The 17,186-nt window shown below is 45.8% G+C and overlaps 1 protein-coding gene across 9 annotated transcripts in view; it reads left to right on the top strand.

Annotated features, from left to right (window-relative positions):
• Positions 1 to 17,186, top strand: part of akap13 (A-kinase anchoring protein 13) — a 93,394-nt gene that overhangs the window by 18,227 nt on the left and 57,981 nt on the right. For all 9 annotated transcript variants that reach the window (XM_031848725.1, XM_031848726.1, XM_031848722.1 and 6 more), the window contains exons 3-9: positions 1,927 to 2,098; positions 5,232 to 5,395; positions 5,935 to 6,106; positions 10,158 to 10,341; positions 11,737 to 11,920; positions 12,141 to 14,166; positions 15,621 to 15,706. In XM_031848725.1, coding sequence (XP_031704585.1) covers positions 1,927 to 2,098; positions 5,232 to 5,395; positions 5,935 to 6,106; positions 10,158 to 10,341; positions 11,737 to 11,920; positions 12,141 to 14,166; positions 15,621 to 15,706 — 2,988 coding nt within the window. The remainder of the gene's footprint in view (positions 1 to 1,926; positions 2,099 to 5,231; positions 5,396 to 5,934; positions 6,107 to 10,157; positions 10,342 to 11,736; positions 11,921 to 12,140; positions 14,167 to 15,620; positions 15,707 to 17,186) is intronic.

Below are 17,186 nucleotides of genomic sequence, written 5' to 3'. Positions count from 1 at the left end.
AAAGCCCAGGCTCTCTGCATCCCTACTGCTGCAAGTCAATGTATTTAGTCCCAGCTCTCCAAAGGTCACTGCAGGCGGTTTCTCCTCCTGTGGCCTCTGCCTATTGAACACATTTCTACCCCCCCTCACATTGCTCAACAGCAGCGGCGGCTTGCCAAACAGAGACTTGCCAATCCCAAGGCTGCTGGTTCCCCCCCCCCCCCGTATGGAACAAGGCCCCGAGGCCACCTCTTCACAAGAGAAGGAGGAAGCATGCTTAACTCTCCTTGACACCGTTCTGCTCGCGTTGGACCGCGCTGGTGAAAAGACAAAGATTGAAACACTGGTCGGATTAAGTGGGAAGAACTGTCCCATTGTCTCTCCTCTGTGTCAACAAGCTGCAGTCCCCCAGTGGAAAAACCGCTCATTCTGAACAATATGCCTATTTTTATTGTTGCTCCTTCTCGTCCTCCTCCTCCTCGGCCCACAACAATCCAGCCACAACAAGCCAGTTGTCACTTTGGACAGTTGGCTTGTTATGGCAGACTGCACTTTAGACACATAATATTATCTAGTAGACACAATATCTAGTAGACACAATACAGCTGAGATAAGGTGTTGATTTTAAGTCGTATTTCCTTACTTTTTTGCAAAGCCCCGCCCCCTTAGTTGCTATACCTGACAGGTTTCTTGTTTACAAAGATTAAGGTGACAAATTTACCACTCTAAATTCTTGCAGGCGACCATTGATTTTTACTGGCTGACATGAAAACTGTGGCAGACTTTCATGTTTTTAAAAGGGATCCTAAATATACAATTTGATGGAATGCATGTTAAAAGACTGTCATTTCTTTTGACACCTTCTGGTCGATCGCTCGACATGCTCTCATCTGTCGAACAATCGCTGGTGTTACTTAAATAAGAAAAAAAGCACTTCTTAATCCATTATCTTCGGAGGCGGGAGGCACGTGTGTGTCTGAGAGACATCGGACATCATATGAATATAATTTACCTAATCCATCAAACGCAGTGTTTAAATCCATTTATTTTTTCAGTGTTTTTGATGTTGCCAAAATAAAAACAAACAAGTCTTCCAATCTCTATGTGGATCTCTCTCGTGCTCTGGTTTGGGCCTTCGTACCAAACCCGGACCTTACGGCTGTGGAAAGTGAACTGCTAGACTCAATAACAGCTGTCGAGTTGCCAGTGAACATATCTCTTCACTCCCAGTGTGAAGTAGGGCTCTGGAAAAGAGCGCTGACCTTGATTTATGTGCCAAGGATGCACAAGGGTGAAAAAGCTGGATGAGTTGATAAACAGCGCTAATACAGAAGCTGTAAATCATGACGCCTCCTCCATTTGTAAAACAGTTTCATCCTCCTCCTCCTCTGCAGTCTGAACCCGACAGTGCTCGCTCACCGAGTCGGCAGAAAGTCAAGCTGCTCCTCCTTGTTCCAGCGCCGTCTGCCGACTCCCCGTTTTGTTAATGATGTGATGAGTAGCGCTTTGAATCAATAAATCATTACTATATTAGCTTTTGAGGCATTTGTGTAATTGTTGTAAACAAGTGTGCTGCTGAGAAAACTGCCAGCCTCCACGCAGAGTTTTTACGCCGCCGCCCTGTGAAGATTTGGCATCCAGACATCTGACCTGTAACTGTGTGGTGAAGGATTGCGGTTCACATCCGGCATCGGCATTTGTCTCCTATGCATCTAAATCACTTTTGCTTTTTTATCGATGGGATCATTAGCTTCTTTTACATAGAGGTTCAACTTATAGTCAGAAGAAAAAGTCAAAAAAGTACTGCATAATAGCAAATCAATAGATGAAAAGATAGAAATTGTCCTCTATTTTTTTAATGATAAAATTCCTGCAGACTTACTTAGACTTGTTCCTCTTTTCTCTTCTATCCTCCCCCCGTCTCTCCCTCCCTCTCCCTCTCTGCAGGGGCGGTGTGTACTCACGGTGCAGCTCGCTGATGAAGAGCTGGCTGCTGCTGCTGCGGAGGAGGAGGAGGAGGAGGGAGTCGACTACTTCCTGCTGTTTGCTGGCAGCACACAGAGGCACCTGACCAGCACCCTAAGGAGCAGTCATGACACCTTGCAGGCGCTGTGTCCCGGTAAGCCGCCCCGCCCCACAATGCCTTGCGGCGTCCTTGTTCCCTCTGATGGACCCGTGCGGAGAGGCAGCTCCACATACAGTATTTGATACATGTTAAATCTATTGTCTGAGTAAACTGATAGCATAGGACCTTGTTGCAGATACCCTTTAGATTATGTTGGTAAATAACAACAAATTGAAGGGAAGGTTCTGTGAAAGTCGCGTCATGGCCGACTTATTTGTGTCAGGCCACTAACATACAGTCAAAGTCCTAAAAAATAATTGAAATAAAATACAAATATTATCATAATCACCATAAGTATAAACAGTCAGATCTCTGTCTAGTCTCTGCAGCCATCATGTGCTGCAGCCCAAAAGAACATAAAGGGGTGCTAAAGCATGCCAAAATGTTTGGTAACAAAACTATATCTAAAAAGGGGATGGTATTATTCTCCCCTCACATCTCACACACAGAAAGCATAGGGCAGTCAGGAGTTATTATAGCTGTGGAAGATATAGTCGAAGTAATAAATGATTAATCATCCACCCCAACCGTCCTCGTTTTTAAACTAATGCTGCGTGTTGGAGAGGGAGAAATCACCTCATTTGACTTTTCCTAGAGCCTGCCTCATTCATCACTCCTCCTGGAGCACATTCCATTTACTCCACTTGAAGAATGAAACGTATTTAGCGAAGCTGTAGTCAGGGATAACTTCCTGTGAGGCAGATGAGCAACGACAGGGGGTTACGTAAATCAAGGGTCAAAGGTCACCGTACACAGAAAATGGGTAATGGACTTGAATGTTGAGCCCAAGGGACAAATATGAAACATATGGTGGAACTTGTTGTTTTCCTCAAGTGTCTGCGTTCAAGACAGGAAGAAAGAAGGCAGAACACGATAAACTGCATTATCCATGTATAGTGCTCGGCTGAATTGGAGCCATCTGAAGGGGCAGGAGGAGGTGTTACTCTCTACTGAGAGATTAGCGCTGCATCACTGCTCCCTCCATCAGTACACACAGAGCTCCGAAGGACCCGTCCTGTGACCAAGCATTAGGTCGTGGGATCGAATTCCCAAGTGGCCTGGGAAAATAGCTGCAGATACACTGAATCGCTGCTTTGGCTTGGATCGAGGTGTCCCTGAGCAAGGCATTTGAACCTTAATGTTCAAGTGGCGCTGCCAAGTGAGCAACAATGTTTGTAGCGACGAATAACGTTGACACACAGTAAACTAGAAAAATGTGCTCAGTAGAGTGCAGCTCTCCGCCAGGCTCCGGCTCTGCTCCACAGACTCTCATGCAATCGTCTTCATTTTCAGGCTGATTTTGTGGGTTTGGAGCTACTAATGGTGAAATGTTGTGTAATAGTGATAGTCATTACCCGGAGAGGTTGGAAGGAGATGTTAGTTTCTAAAACATTACATTTTTAGAGTAGACTAGTGACGAGTTGGCAGTCAAATACGGTATAAAATAGTCAGTAAAATATGTTGCCAATAAAATATGTCCTCTCAAATTGTGAATCACTGCAACCACGAGAGATCATTGAGCATACAGTAATAAATGAGCACAAAAAATAATAAGCTGATTGGTCCAGCAGTATGCGAAATGAGCTGTGGACAGACAGACAGAGATGCGCACACACAAAAACGCACACACATACGGCAGAGCACATGATCTCCTGGCGGAGATAACGAAAGACGGTGCTGTGTTGGATATATGGGTCTTAAATGGTAGGTCTAGATACTGAGGATGGATCAAGGGGTTATCTCATGTTAATTTGTCTTTAGAGAGAAGAATGACAAGAAGTCCTGCATCCACTGCATATGACTTGGCATTTGTGGAGGAAGTACATTGATGCAGAAGGCCGTGCTCTGCGTAAATTAGAGGCAGGGATGTCAGCGCTGCATGTAAGGCATCAATCAGAGCCTTTATTCCCCGTTAGTTGTGTTTTGACACCCGTATGTGGACTACAGTCCTCTTTGTTCATTCTGTTTGTGATGACAACTGAAAACTCATTTGCATTAATTTTCATTTAACTGATAACATGTTGTGTTGGTCGTTGGAGTTTGATTTGTGACTGCTGAATACATATTAGTGTGGTAAATTGAAACACATTTCATTAGGTAAATAATATTCAGATTTATTGGTATTAATTAGAGTATGAATAGATGATTGAAGGCAGCGGTGCAAAGCTGCACTGTATTGTCGCTGATTGTTGTTAATAAGCGATTCTTATTATACAATTTTGCGATGTCAAATGACTAAAACATTAGTACTGCCTCTGCCTGATAAACCTGGCTGAAATAGATTCATGCAAACAAGTTTGGTCTTTGAACCGAACGGAACATCTTCGACTCACTTTTCATCCATGATCGTTGGCAGCAAATTACTTTGCATATCAATTTCTACAGACAATCTAGTTTTACTCGCGGAGGTGGTTAATGCAGAGTGGGAAAGTTTTCCTGTAGGGGAGGACATCAACCACCGTTTGATACAAGTAGCATTTACAACATATGGCTACTTAACTGTACAATTACACTGAATTTGATGTTGCACACATTTAATATTGTTGTTATACTTGTTATGACTTACTGTGTTGTTGCTTTGCCGCTAAAGTCACCTAGCTTGCCGCAACTAGCTAAAGCTGCGTTCAAGCCAAAACTTAATGGGGTTTTGCTCCAGCCAATGTGGCCTTTTTTAGCCATTGTTGGCAACAGTTGATAACGCATTACGTCTTAAGATTGGACAATACTGTGGTTGGTGTTAATGGGGTTTGTCCGACTTTGCAAGTTGGAAATCCGACTTCAGGCGGCACTCCAGTTGAGACTCCCGACCGGGAACTTCTAAATCCCTACCTCCCAGTTCAAATGGAACGCAGCATAACATCGGCTAATGCTCATACGACACACGGACAAAGCAAATTGCCTCCGTCTAAAACATACTCAACTTTGTAAAAGGCACATTTTAAACACACAGGGTATTTAGCCATATACACATGAGACTGATAGTATAGAATATAACCAATTTATTTTAAAGAATGTTTTATAAGCTAGTGATTATTCCACTTATTCTCTGTCCTCTGTCACCTCCTCCTCCTCTGTCTCCTGTCTTCTCATCCTGCCGTTCTGCTTCCCTCCTTGTGTTGTCTTGTAGCTCATGACTGTTGCGAGGTGGTGTCGGTCACCTTGTGTTCAGCCAGCCGAGGTGTCCCCGAGTCCCCCGAGCACCTAAAGCCCTGTCTGGGTCGCGTGGCTCCATTGGCCGAGCATCGATTCAGCTTTGTCCAGGATTTGGCTTTTGACATGGCCCAGTTCCTGGTGAGCATTTCCAAGTGAGCAGTAACATAAGCACGCAGACTGAGGCTTGTCACGGAGCGAGAGGAAAGTAGTCTCCATTGGCGACGAGTGATACAGCAATGTGGGCAAAGTGACAGTAAGACAAAAGACTGCCATGTTATTGTTTCTTCCCTGACAGTGCTTGATGTCCCACAGTCCTTGCCATTCAATTAATGAATTCTTTTCAGCGCAATTTATCATCCCATAGAAGAATAATACACAATTTGCTTTGCCAAGGAGGAGGATGAGATAATGTAACTGTCTCGCACACTCAAAATGTCCTTTTTGTTTAATCTGAATCTGATTTGTTTTTATCTGCACAGCTCAGCCCCAAATTGAGCGCAGCACTGATAAATGCACGTGTACGTGTCTTCCTGCATTTACATGCATTACATCGTACATTTTTAGGCATGTGGATTAATGCTCTTAGGCTGAGCGTCTTAAAGCGAGTGCTGCCAGTGGACTAAGCCTCCTCCTCTGTAAAAAATCTTGACTCATCTCTGTAATCGCCCTCCACGCAGGTGAGCACGGCGGGCCGGGCCGACGGCCTGGACGGGGCGCTGCTGCTCGACGAGTGTCAGATTCCCGTGCAGGAGTGCGAGCGTCTGGACGAGACGCTGGCGCTGGCCCTCCACCACCTCGCGCTGCCTCCCGGATGGAGCTTACTGGGGAACAAGCGAACCAACAGCACTGGTGAGGCCGAAAGGGTGTGGAACATGTCATTTCCTCACAAATAAAACGTCAGACAGCATGTCTCTGCACTGATGCACAAACATGCTGGGAAATTATAGCCGTACAGCACATAATGACACACATAGCACCTCTGTTTGTGTGTGTGTGTGTGTGTTCTCAGTGCTGACCAGGTACCAATGAAACACGGCAGATTGACCTGCTAGTTTAGGATTTAAATCCTTAAACTCCACGATTTCCTGTGTTGTAATCTGCAGAAATGCATCATTTGATAGCAAACGTTAGCTAACGTAGTACCAAGTTAGCAAGAGATGCAGTGGGAGGGGCTCACCATTGGGCCCGTGCGCACAGATTGTTTTTTTGGCGGTTCCTGGTTGGTGCTCTGTTCGCAAGCTGCTTAAAATGCAGTGGAAACATGAGGATTTGTTGAAAATTTATGAAAGATATATTGATTTTGGGGCTTAAAGTCTCAGTTTGTTGTTGGAGCAGCTGATAACAGCCCAGCCCAGAAAACAACGTCTAGCCGTCTGCTTAGACTGGACTATAATTCTACGAAATTTTTTACATTTTCTTGATTCTCACCTTTTTATTGAATTGACATTTGATGACCATATGTTCAACATGTAACCAGTCCTATAACATGTCTTGGCAAAGGCGATTTAAGAATAACCGTTTTACACACATTATAATGTTATAAGCAGGTTTACAAGTGAGGCGTCCCCGCAGTAATGACGGCTTTGGTACTTTTTTTTTTTTTTGTCTCCACAGTATTTGAATGACCAATCATTAACTGATTGAGGCGATTGCACTGCAGTAGTCACCTTGTCAGTACTGTGAAATAGAAGTTACCTGGATGTACTATAACTCCGGTTGTAAAAGTGCAATTATAATTGGCAAATATATTGTGATCTTTATGTCCGAGACAGATTTATGAATCAAAACCTAGCTTTAGTTGGAGCAGTAGCCAGAAAGCAAACCTCTCACATAGCGTCTGTGAAGCTGTAACCAGCATATCTTGGGTCTTTTTTTACCTGATAAATGAGTGATAAATATACTCTAACGGAGGGCAAACACATCTCTCTTCCAATCCCAAATAGACGGCTGCTGTGTCAATGTGGTGTTAGCTGGCAGCTTATATTAACAGACAGACATGAACATGAAAGCACGTCTCTTGATGGACTGTCAACTGACTCCGGTATTAGTGTGATCAAACGGCGCCGGCATCTGTGAAACGGCTATGCCGGTGCAAACAAACGTGCATTTTTATTCAAATTAAAGTGGCAATTTTCTAACAGTCATTGACTCCGACGACTTCAGTCAGTTAACGGAAGCCAGACGGGCTGATGCGGATGATAAACTCAGCGAGGTAATGGCTCTCTGTGAAGCAACATCAACAAGACTTTCGTTAAGATAATAGCTCGTGGTTTTAAACTTGGACTTGGATTGAAACCAGCAGGATTTCTGACAAAGAAAAGATGGCGACTCAGTAAGTGTGTAGTGGAGATTAAAAGCCTGCACACTCTTAAAAAAAATGTTTTATTCATTGTTTGTTTGGGGCCTGAAAAAGAAAAATCATCAAATCGAATCTTCAGTAATAACCTCCCCGCCGATTCGGGAAGATCTGCTTGTTGCTGTTGTGAGAGATGGACACACACACACACACGCACACATGCACACACGCTGGTGCTCTTTGCATTGAAGTCAGTTGTCATGTTGTTGATGTGGAAGGCGGCTGCCTGCTGCGGTGAGTGATGTGCGCTCTAATGGGCACCGCTTCGCAATGTGTCACCGCTTCAATACGAGACGCTCGGCCGCGGTGAACTGCGGGTAGTGGTGAGAGGAGTCTAGCTCTCCATTTATCCGACCTGTCAGGTGATGGATAGCAGCGGACTACAGGTGGAGGTGACGGTGGTTTATCTCCGTCGCTCTTCACGCCGTGGCAGTCACTGATCTCTCCGTAGCCAGCCGTTGATTGTCCTCTTGGGGGGGGGGAAATCACTTTACCAGGAAAGAACTGTTCCATGAAAACGGTGGATAACGCCCAGCTAATTTTACTGGCAACGTTCAGTGTCAAACCATCTGTAGCTTGCGGTTTGTCAATCAATACCATCCCAGTAAACGACTTAGTTGAATCAATAGAATTATTAATGTCAGTAAAATTATTAATGATTATTAATGATTATTAATAATAACAGGGCACCAACCTGCGAACAGAGACCAATAACCAAACGATATGTCAAATAATTACTGTTCACTCACAATGTCAATAGTCGGAGTACTATCACACATTCAGAGTGAAAGTGAAGGTTTAGGTTCGAGCAACAGACCACATATCCAGCTATTATCACAATACATGCAGAAAGTAATCACAGACAGCTGCTCTTTAAAATATAACCGAGTTTATTAAGTTCTAAGCTTGAGATTCATCAGGGAAAAGGCTGGTTCAGACAGGCCTGCGTTAAATGGAGAGAAACCTCTCATCAGTAGACACAACCAGCATTCTAAATGTTACCTAATGGTGCTAATAACAGAACCGAGTTCCCAGCTGTTTAAAAAAACAAAACAATTTCTAACTTTTTTCCATCTTATTTTATCATACTGTTAAAATCTGCACAAGGCACAGTTAAAAAAGTTCTAGAAGAAATCACACTAGGACTTGAAATATAAAACTGCTTGTCTGTGTCCAACGGAAGAACAACACAAATTGCCCCTGTTGGCTTGAATAAATATCAGTTTTTTTGTGTATAGACTTTGGAGGAAGGAAACCCTCAGTGCAATGCAGTGACAAATGAAAGATAAAGAGTAGAACGCAGTCTTTCTCATAACAGAGAAGAAATCTGGACTTGGCCACGGTACGCACTGTGGATGTTTTATCTTTCTCATTCCTGCTCGTTCTGCTGTTATAAATAACTACAGACCAGCTGCGTTCTGTTTGCGGTGTACTGACTCTGCAATACAAGACATCTGGGCACTGAGATGGAGATTTTTCACACCATTTTGAGTCTTCCAGTCTCCTAACTTACCAGTTTTAACGCGTGAAGGTTTTTGTTTCTCACCAATGATCAGCGTGTTCCACATTGTGAAGTCCTACCTTTTATTGAACTCCAGGACTCACTTTCCCCACTCTTTTAAACAAGCTTACCCTCTTTATCTCAGGATGCCTTTTTAAATTGACAGTAAATTTGCGAGTGGGTCGGGCAGTAAAAGATTGGGAAACTCCTGAAGACCAAGAAACGTTTAATAATCTCTCCCAGTAAATGCAGAGAGAGATTTAATTACACAGATTAAATTTGAGATGGTTCTCTGGTACAACCAACAGCCACTCATTCTGGCTGTAACGCTAAAGGGAGCCTGTCTGAGTTCCTGTTGCTTTGGCAGAAAGATGGAGGTCTGTGTGTGTGTGTGTGTGTGTCTACATAACTATCCATTATTTGATGTGATGTAAAGGGAAAGGGTCTCAGTGTTTGTTGGCATTATTAAGAGTTAAATTGATACATGGGCCCATTAATGGACTTGGATTAAAAATGGGAGCGTGATGCACTTAGTGTTGCTCACCTCTGCCGGCGCGAACTGCTTTGATTTAGTCACATGCATAATTATTGTTTTGGCTGCTGTGATCATTTTATTATCACATATTAGATGCCGCTTCGGAGGCTTTTCCCACACTGACTGCGGTACAAGTGCCTTATTACGGAAGCACAAAAGATCAAAGGTCAATTGGCCTGTTGGCTATAATCCAGAAATTGCAGTGTCGGCTTCCAAATTTGCGCGTTGATCTACTGTTTGAGACGGAAAGGGACAGGCTCTGGTTTTATCAGTATGTCAATGTGTAAAAGTCTGTTGTTTGCTGGGTCACCGTGGACCCTGTACTGGTTTAATTAAACTGCCACGAGGTGTTGCCAAGCTGCAGCGAGTGCTGGTATGTCAGCGACTGCGCCACAAATTTGCTGCCTGGACTGCTGCCCTCTTCTGTTTCCTTGTCTTTTGTTTGCTTGTTTGATTACCTCCGAACTTTTCTATTTATTCATTTCTCATCCTCCGTCTCTTCCCTCAGACCTGAATCCTCAGGAGACTCTGCTGCACTTCTCAGCACGTCGAGGTCTCCTTCGGGTGACGCGCTTCTTGCTGCAGCAGGCCGGAGCAGGGGAAGCACTGCGATTGGCCAACAGACAAGGCCACACGCCCTCCGCCGTCGCAGCCCTGCGAGGACACGAACGCCTGCACGAGCTCCTCGCGCAGTAAGCACTCTTTGTTTTATGGCAGTCGAAGGCGAAAGGTAAATAGTGCTTTCCAGTGTCAGCATTCAAAGGTAGTAAAAGTGGAGGATAACACTGTGATACTAGATCTTAGTCTCCCTGTACAAACAGTCTCATGTTAATATATCACAGGGAAGATGGCGATGTTCCTCCAGGACCTTTAGAGGAACCATGTTTGTCTGTTGCATCACAGAGAAAAAAAAGTGTCCAAAGAGCATCACCACCACGCCCACTGCAGCCCAGTTTAGCACTCTCAACTGCAGCCACATAGTTGAGGGCAAAACTGAAAAGTTGTGGGCTGCCAGTATCGTTCCAGGAGAATAGAGAGGGATTGGAAAGTATTTGGCTCGAAATTCTATCGACTAATCGATGAGTTGTTTATTAATCAAGAGATCTGTAAAACTGAAAGAATCACACAAAAGCAACACTTACAGAAAGAAATCTTACTCGACTAAGAGCAAAACAAGGCAGCAGCCCTAGAAACTATTCTGCAACGCAAAAGCATTGATGGTAGCACCTCTCCACAGCATCACACTCTTTGTAGCTTTGCTTTAATCCACACACACACACTGCAGTGTGAGAGGATGTGTTTTGTTTACAGTTGCCAGGTGTTATCCCCAATCATGCCTTTTTTTGTGCGACTTGTGAGGTCAGATTCCTCTCATCGCTTTCTAGTGAAACATTAAACTGCTGGGGAAAAAAAAAAACAGCTTCATGGTAAATGGACTGAGACACGGCTTGAAGTGGAAATAGATCCCTTTTTTAAAATAAGTCTTTAAAGCACTCTACTTATCTGCTGCAAAATAGTTTTCACTTAACTCAGAACGAAGACGCCACAAGCTGAAAGACGTCTACCACTTAGCGAGCTCTGCTCATTGTGCCCGGGCGTGCATTGGAGTTACTTTACAGCGCGCAGTTCCCTCTTTATGTGTCGGTGATTACATTTCCCCTCATGAGAAGTGAAGTCACCGGCAGCCCGGCTGGTGAGCTCAGCCGCCGGGGCCTCGCAGCTAAAGCAATCCACCCAGGATTACGCAAACGGATCTGCCTGACTGGGAAGTGTCTCCCCTTTACAACACGGTCTTTATGAAACAATGCAAATGCAGCAGGGGGAGTGGGGTTTGTGGAGTAGGAGTGGTCTACACGTCGGGTGTTGCAGGGCGTATTTTACTACAGGGGAAGGAGAGTAACAGTTTTGGTTGACTGGCCTCAGAGTCTGGAACCTTTTTAACTTGTACCAGTTTCTATAGTTTGATTGATCACCTGCTAGAGTAGACTTAACACAACAACCACGGCGTTTGACTGCCCGTGGATTATCCAAAGAGAACAGGGAGGTTGACATCACTCGGGATGATCTAAGTGTTTATTTCGTGGCAGGGCCGAGACGGACAAAGGGGCCGAGACTGTCCAGCTGGTGTCCACGGACGCCCGGGTCGTCTGCCACCTCCCCGGGCTGAACACGCACACTCTGACGCTGAGCAACCGCCCCGGCCACGACCCCCCGACCCTCCGGAGGAGCGTGGAGCAGCTGCTGCACTTGATACGCCGTCTCCATGCCAAGGTGAGTCACTCCGCACTGAGCTGCTGAACACTGTCGGATTGTTTGTCTTTTCACTGCCCTCATTTTTTTCTAACCTTCAAGCTTGGTTTGTATAACCGGTGGAACACCTTGTGCAATCACAGAGTTGGCGATTGATAAGAAACTATAGAGCAGCTCTGTTGGTTTCTCTGAGGGGAAAAGCTAACGTTTATCCTCCTCTTCCTTTTTCTGTATTCCGCAGGGAGTCTCTGCACTGGAGCTGAAGTTTGAGTCCCTGCACACAGCTGCCGAATGTTGTGATGGCGCAGAAACCGAGATAACCTGTCTGGAGCAACTACAGCTGCCCGCCACGGCGTCAGAGTGCCTGGACACAACAAGAGGAGGGAGCTGGGTGGAGAACTGCTCTGTGGAAAGCCGCAGCGGTGTTGATTGTGGACATGGTGGGACTGGCAAGACTGAGAGGGACTGGAGTTTGTCCGTGAGCGCTCCAGCGTCAGAAGTGCGGCCCCGGGAGCATGGCCTCAGCCCCCCAGCGGACTGGGTGTGTCTCGGCTCAAACACTGGGAGAGATTGCTACCAGACGGAGCAGCAGCAGGGAAGGGAGCAGCTCGTGGTTTCCACACAGAGTTTGAGTTCGTGTGACAGGAGTGAAGGAGCGCAGAGCGGGGAAGAAGGGGCGAGCCTCACCGTGGGAATCCCACCGCCGGCGAGCGGTGATAAGTGGGCAGAGGAAACTGATAGAGGAGAGGCCGTGATCTGGGAAGGACAAGAGGCCACGAAGGGAGAGGACAAATCAGAGCAGGAAGCAGAGGACAGCACAGCTACAAGGAGAGAGGAGGCGACCAACTCGGAGTCAACAGATCTAGTAAAGCACTGCGGAGACACAAAGACGTCGGTCATGGGCCAGTCGCCATCATCAGAGGGCTCAGGGGTATCCGACGCCTCCGATTCTGAAATGAAGGAGTGCTCTCAGGAAGGCGGGACTAGTGGGAGACTTAGCCAGGAGCCCTGTGTCGGACTCTCTTTCCAGGAGGAGCAGCCAGAGCGTGAGGGGTTAACAGACCTTGTGTCAAACCCAGAGGGCCTCCCCAACCCTCCTCCGATAGACTGCGGCGATGTAATTAGGGAGCCTGAATCCGCTGTTCCACGCCTTCTGATAGAAGGCCTCCACGAGGGGGAACCCACGCCAGACATAAACAGCCTGGAACAAAACCAGGAAACAGCTGGCAGGGATTACGCCACAGAGCAGCCGGGGGGCTCGGCTCCAGAAACTGGGAACTGCACTGGAACAGCGAGCGATGAAGAGCTAGCGGGTGAAGACGCAGCCGAACCTGGACCCGGATACGGTATCGAAAGCACCTGTTTGCCCATGGAGGAACCTGACACTACAGCCGATAGCCGGACTGCTGGTAACTCCAAGGAGGAGCCGTCACCTGGAATGACGCCCGGCTCCGGCGATAGCCCCGCCGATCATGATTCAGGGATGACCCGCGGCCTCTCCAGCGACGACGATGTCAGTTTCCAGTCAGTCGGAAGCTCCACGACAGATATATTCCACCCCACTCTGGACAACGCTAGTATGGAGGATCAGGACGTGCTTCAAACCACGACGGCAGATCTGTCGTCGACAGGATTCACCATGGAGGAACCAAATGATTCAAACCAGAGGGAAAGCGGCGAATGCACACGAATGAGCGTGGACGCAGGGCTCCCCACTGCCAGTGCACCGACAGTGACAGACCGCAGCCAGGCCGGCACTGAGCCTGAGTCACAACTGTCTCCGGGCCTCAACACAATGGAGGCTTTGAATCTTGAAGGGACGGGAGAGAAACTCTCCCCAGAACTTCCCAAAGGGGATCTGTCGCTAGGTCCGGCGTTGTCAGAGAGCGGGGATGCCGGCGACTCTAAGCTGAACACAGGGACTGAGCGTTCGGAGTCAGAGGTCACCAGTAGGGTTTTATCTGAACCCGATCAGTCTGTCGCAGGAGGAAGTGAAGGAGGCCATCAGTCAACAGAGACCTGTGGCGAATCTGCAGTGGCCTCAGCTGAAAAGAGTGGAGAAACGCAACCCGAGCAGGATAATTCTGAGATGACATCGGATGTGAGGTCACCCGATGAGGATCGGATCATTGCGTCATCATCGCAAGGTGCCACCGCCTTGGAAGGAGAGCCAGCTTCTCCTCGCCCTGAGAACGAGGTGACTGAAAACCCAAAGACTCCCGATGCTGTGGACGGAGCATCGCGAGGCCGCAACGGTGCCGTTCAAGGTGAGCGACCACTGATTTATTTCATTCTAGTTGCACCCACACGCATTCATCACGCGGCTAATATGTTTGTCAAGGTCCTATTCCTAAACAAATACGCTAAATCAAATCCAGTCCTCCTCTGGTGATTAATGGCGATTGCTCTGCGACGCTAAATGTAGCTCACCATAATAGAGCTTTTTGTTTGACATCCTGTTGTGATATATTGCTGTTGTGAACGCATGCTTTGCTGAGGCTTTCTGCAGTTTTGCCGCTGATTGTCTTTCTAATGAGGATTTAGCTGAGTAATACTTTAGGATTTCACTTTATAATTAAAGAAAAGAGGTTATTTAAAAAAAAAACACTAAAAATGCGACTTCAGCACAATAATGTTGGGATAAATGATGACATGTTACGTGACAGGAAGCCGGTTTATATCTTTGATACCTCATGCCACGACATTTCACTTTATTTTCACACGCTCCCTGTTTGTTTTCGTCTCAGGCACACTCTGGCTACAGCACACACAGTATGTCAGTAAACACAGTCACATTACCGAGTCTCCGACGCACAGCCAGCAGGCCGGCTTCTCTTTAAAACAAACATACACGAGCCGGCTGATGTGAGTGTGTGGAGCAGGAAGTGAGGCCGGCGAGAGTTTCTCTCCCTTCTCTAAGTGAACTTCCAGCACCCCTCCGTCGGCAATTTTCCCTCATCAGGGATAATTGTGCCGGAGTCCAACAAAGTCGAATAAAGGGAGGTCAAGGGCAAGGTTGTTGCCGTGCGTCACGCAGACACCGGGGGGTGTCATTATGAACGGGGGAATATGTTTACAGCCTGACAGCGGTCTAGCATCAGGTCACAGCATAGGCCATTCCAGGCGAGCTTTCTGCTGTGTCATTATTTGGGAATAAAGACGTGAATGTTCAATCCGGATTCCAGTGGATGCTTAAAAACACAAGAAAGGAGAGTTGTTTGCTGAGGCTTTTCCTCCGCTTCCTCTCACATTCATCAAGTCATGTTGGCTTCCACAAGCCTTCCAAATAGATTCCGTTAATCCGTCACAGGTATTTATACAGTACCATCAATGGGCTAGTCTGTTTTTGTTTTTATAATCAAAGAATGATGAATTAATTTACATGGGAATGGTTATCGTCCCCTTTGGCAAAAGTTACTCTCTGGAAATAACAAAAATAACTTTATTTATAGTTTCTCCTTTTACAAACACATATTCCCTTCCACACACCTAAATACAATACCTTAAATAGATACATTAAATAAATAAAATAACAACAATAATAAGTGCTAAATACATAATAATACAAGTTTAAATCGTGCATAAAACCTATAGACAACTCCTCAGTGTATCTGCAGTGAGGATGTCTCACTTCCTTTCACTCTGAACACTTGCTATTGATTCCTGTGTTTGGAGGCTTTGCCGTTGGACTGATTGCATTGTGTCGTGTGCATTTCTCCAGAGGTGGAAGTCATCATGTCTGCAGAAACAGTAATTGGTGCAGCGGAGGAAGAAAATGACCCCCCAGAGGAAACAGACGTCTCCACGGTAAGTCTCTACTGTTGTTGTCTGATATCTTTGCTTTGCCACTTTCTGCTTGGACGTAGGTTTGATTAAGATGAGTCATTGTTTGCCGAACTCTTTGAAACACCCTAAGTAACCTTTGGAACTCAGCTCGGTTGCCTGTTTGTTCACAACATCCTCGTGCCAAAGTTAATACGTGACCAGGGGTAAAGTGTGTGTGTGTGTGTGTGTGTGTATATACTGTATATATGTATATATGTGTGTGTATATATATATGTGTGTGTATATATATATATATATACCATATTGTTTTCTATATGTCCAAACAAATAATACAAATAAGATGATACAGTGATAGTAAATGAACCATAGATCCATTGAAAATGGTTCAATTCTGTGGTAGATAATATTAACGTGCATGCAGTGAGTAAACGTGTTGAGCTTGTTACATAGTAAGTTCATAGTAAGAGTCTGAACATGCCTCTGTAGATTTAAGGCAAAGTCCAACTTGCACTTTTCATCTGTAGAATCAAATGACATATATGCAAGAAAATGAACATCCATACATTCCTCTCTACAGTGTGCTCAGGTCATTGTTGCAGAACAATTGCAACGTTTTTCTGTTTGCCTGAACAGTAACATGAAGCATTACTTTGAAGAATGAACTCTTTTTATAAATATTTGGCAGGAATAGCCAGGAACTGCATCATATCTCCAAAAGCACGCAAACAATTTTGGGGGGGACAGGGAAAGGCGGAACTTGCTTACGAGCCGCTCGATGTGCCAGCAAGAGATCAGCTGAGAGTTCAGTAATGAAGCTGTCTGGAACATGTTTCCCTGCTGAGTGAAAAATGTCAGACTTGCAGCCTGTATTTTTGGTTCGTGCCGTCATTCAACCAGAAATATATCACCTGTTCCAGTGTCCTTAAGCTCGACCTCAACAGGACCTCCCGACCTCATTCCCATGTTATGCAGCTCGCTTAGCGCCTCTGCCCAGCCACTGAGCGTACGGATGCGATGTTCAGTGCACGAGGCTTTACTCCGAAATGTTGCTGACTGCCGGATTCCTCAGCAGCCATAGACTGGAGTGGCTCTGCTTATTCCTGGGCTGCGGTCTGGGTCAGTGGCTTGTTTTGAATGCCAGATGTTTGACTGCAGGAGGATAGAGACAGCCAGTCTGCAGGACGCGGGGGTCGCCAGCAGAGGGCAATGTAGCCTCAATGGGGTCGTTGGGAGTTTTTTTTCTTTCCCCTCTTCAGCAGGGAGACAGTTTAACGACCTGCCATTTGATTCCTGTTGAAATCTCTCTGTCGTTTCTATGATGAGCAGGCAGTTTGGAGTCTGGCTGGTGTTGAACCAACTGCAGTTACGGTGAAGTGGCCAGTTCAGTCACTTGAGATGTATCCTCAGAACATATATTGTGTGTGTATATGTGTGTGTGTATATGTGTGTGTGTGTGTGTGTGTATATATATATATATATATATATATATATATATATATAT

The sequence above is a fragment of the Anarrhichthys ocellatus genome, unplaced genomic scaffold, assembly GCF_004355925.1.
Source record: "Anarrhichthys ocellatus isolate YVR2014 unplaced genomic scaffold, GSC_Weel_1.0 scaffold8, whole genome shotgun sequence".
NCBI lineage: Eukaryota > Metazoa > Chordata > Actinopteri > Perciformes > Anarhichadidae > Anarrhichthys > Anarrhichthys ocellatus.
Note: the sequence above shows the minus strand (reverse complement) of the source record. Positions and strands in the feature narration are given on the sequence as shown.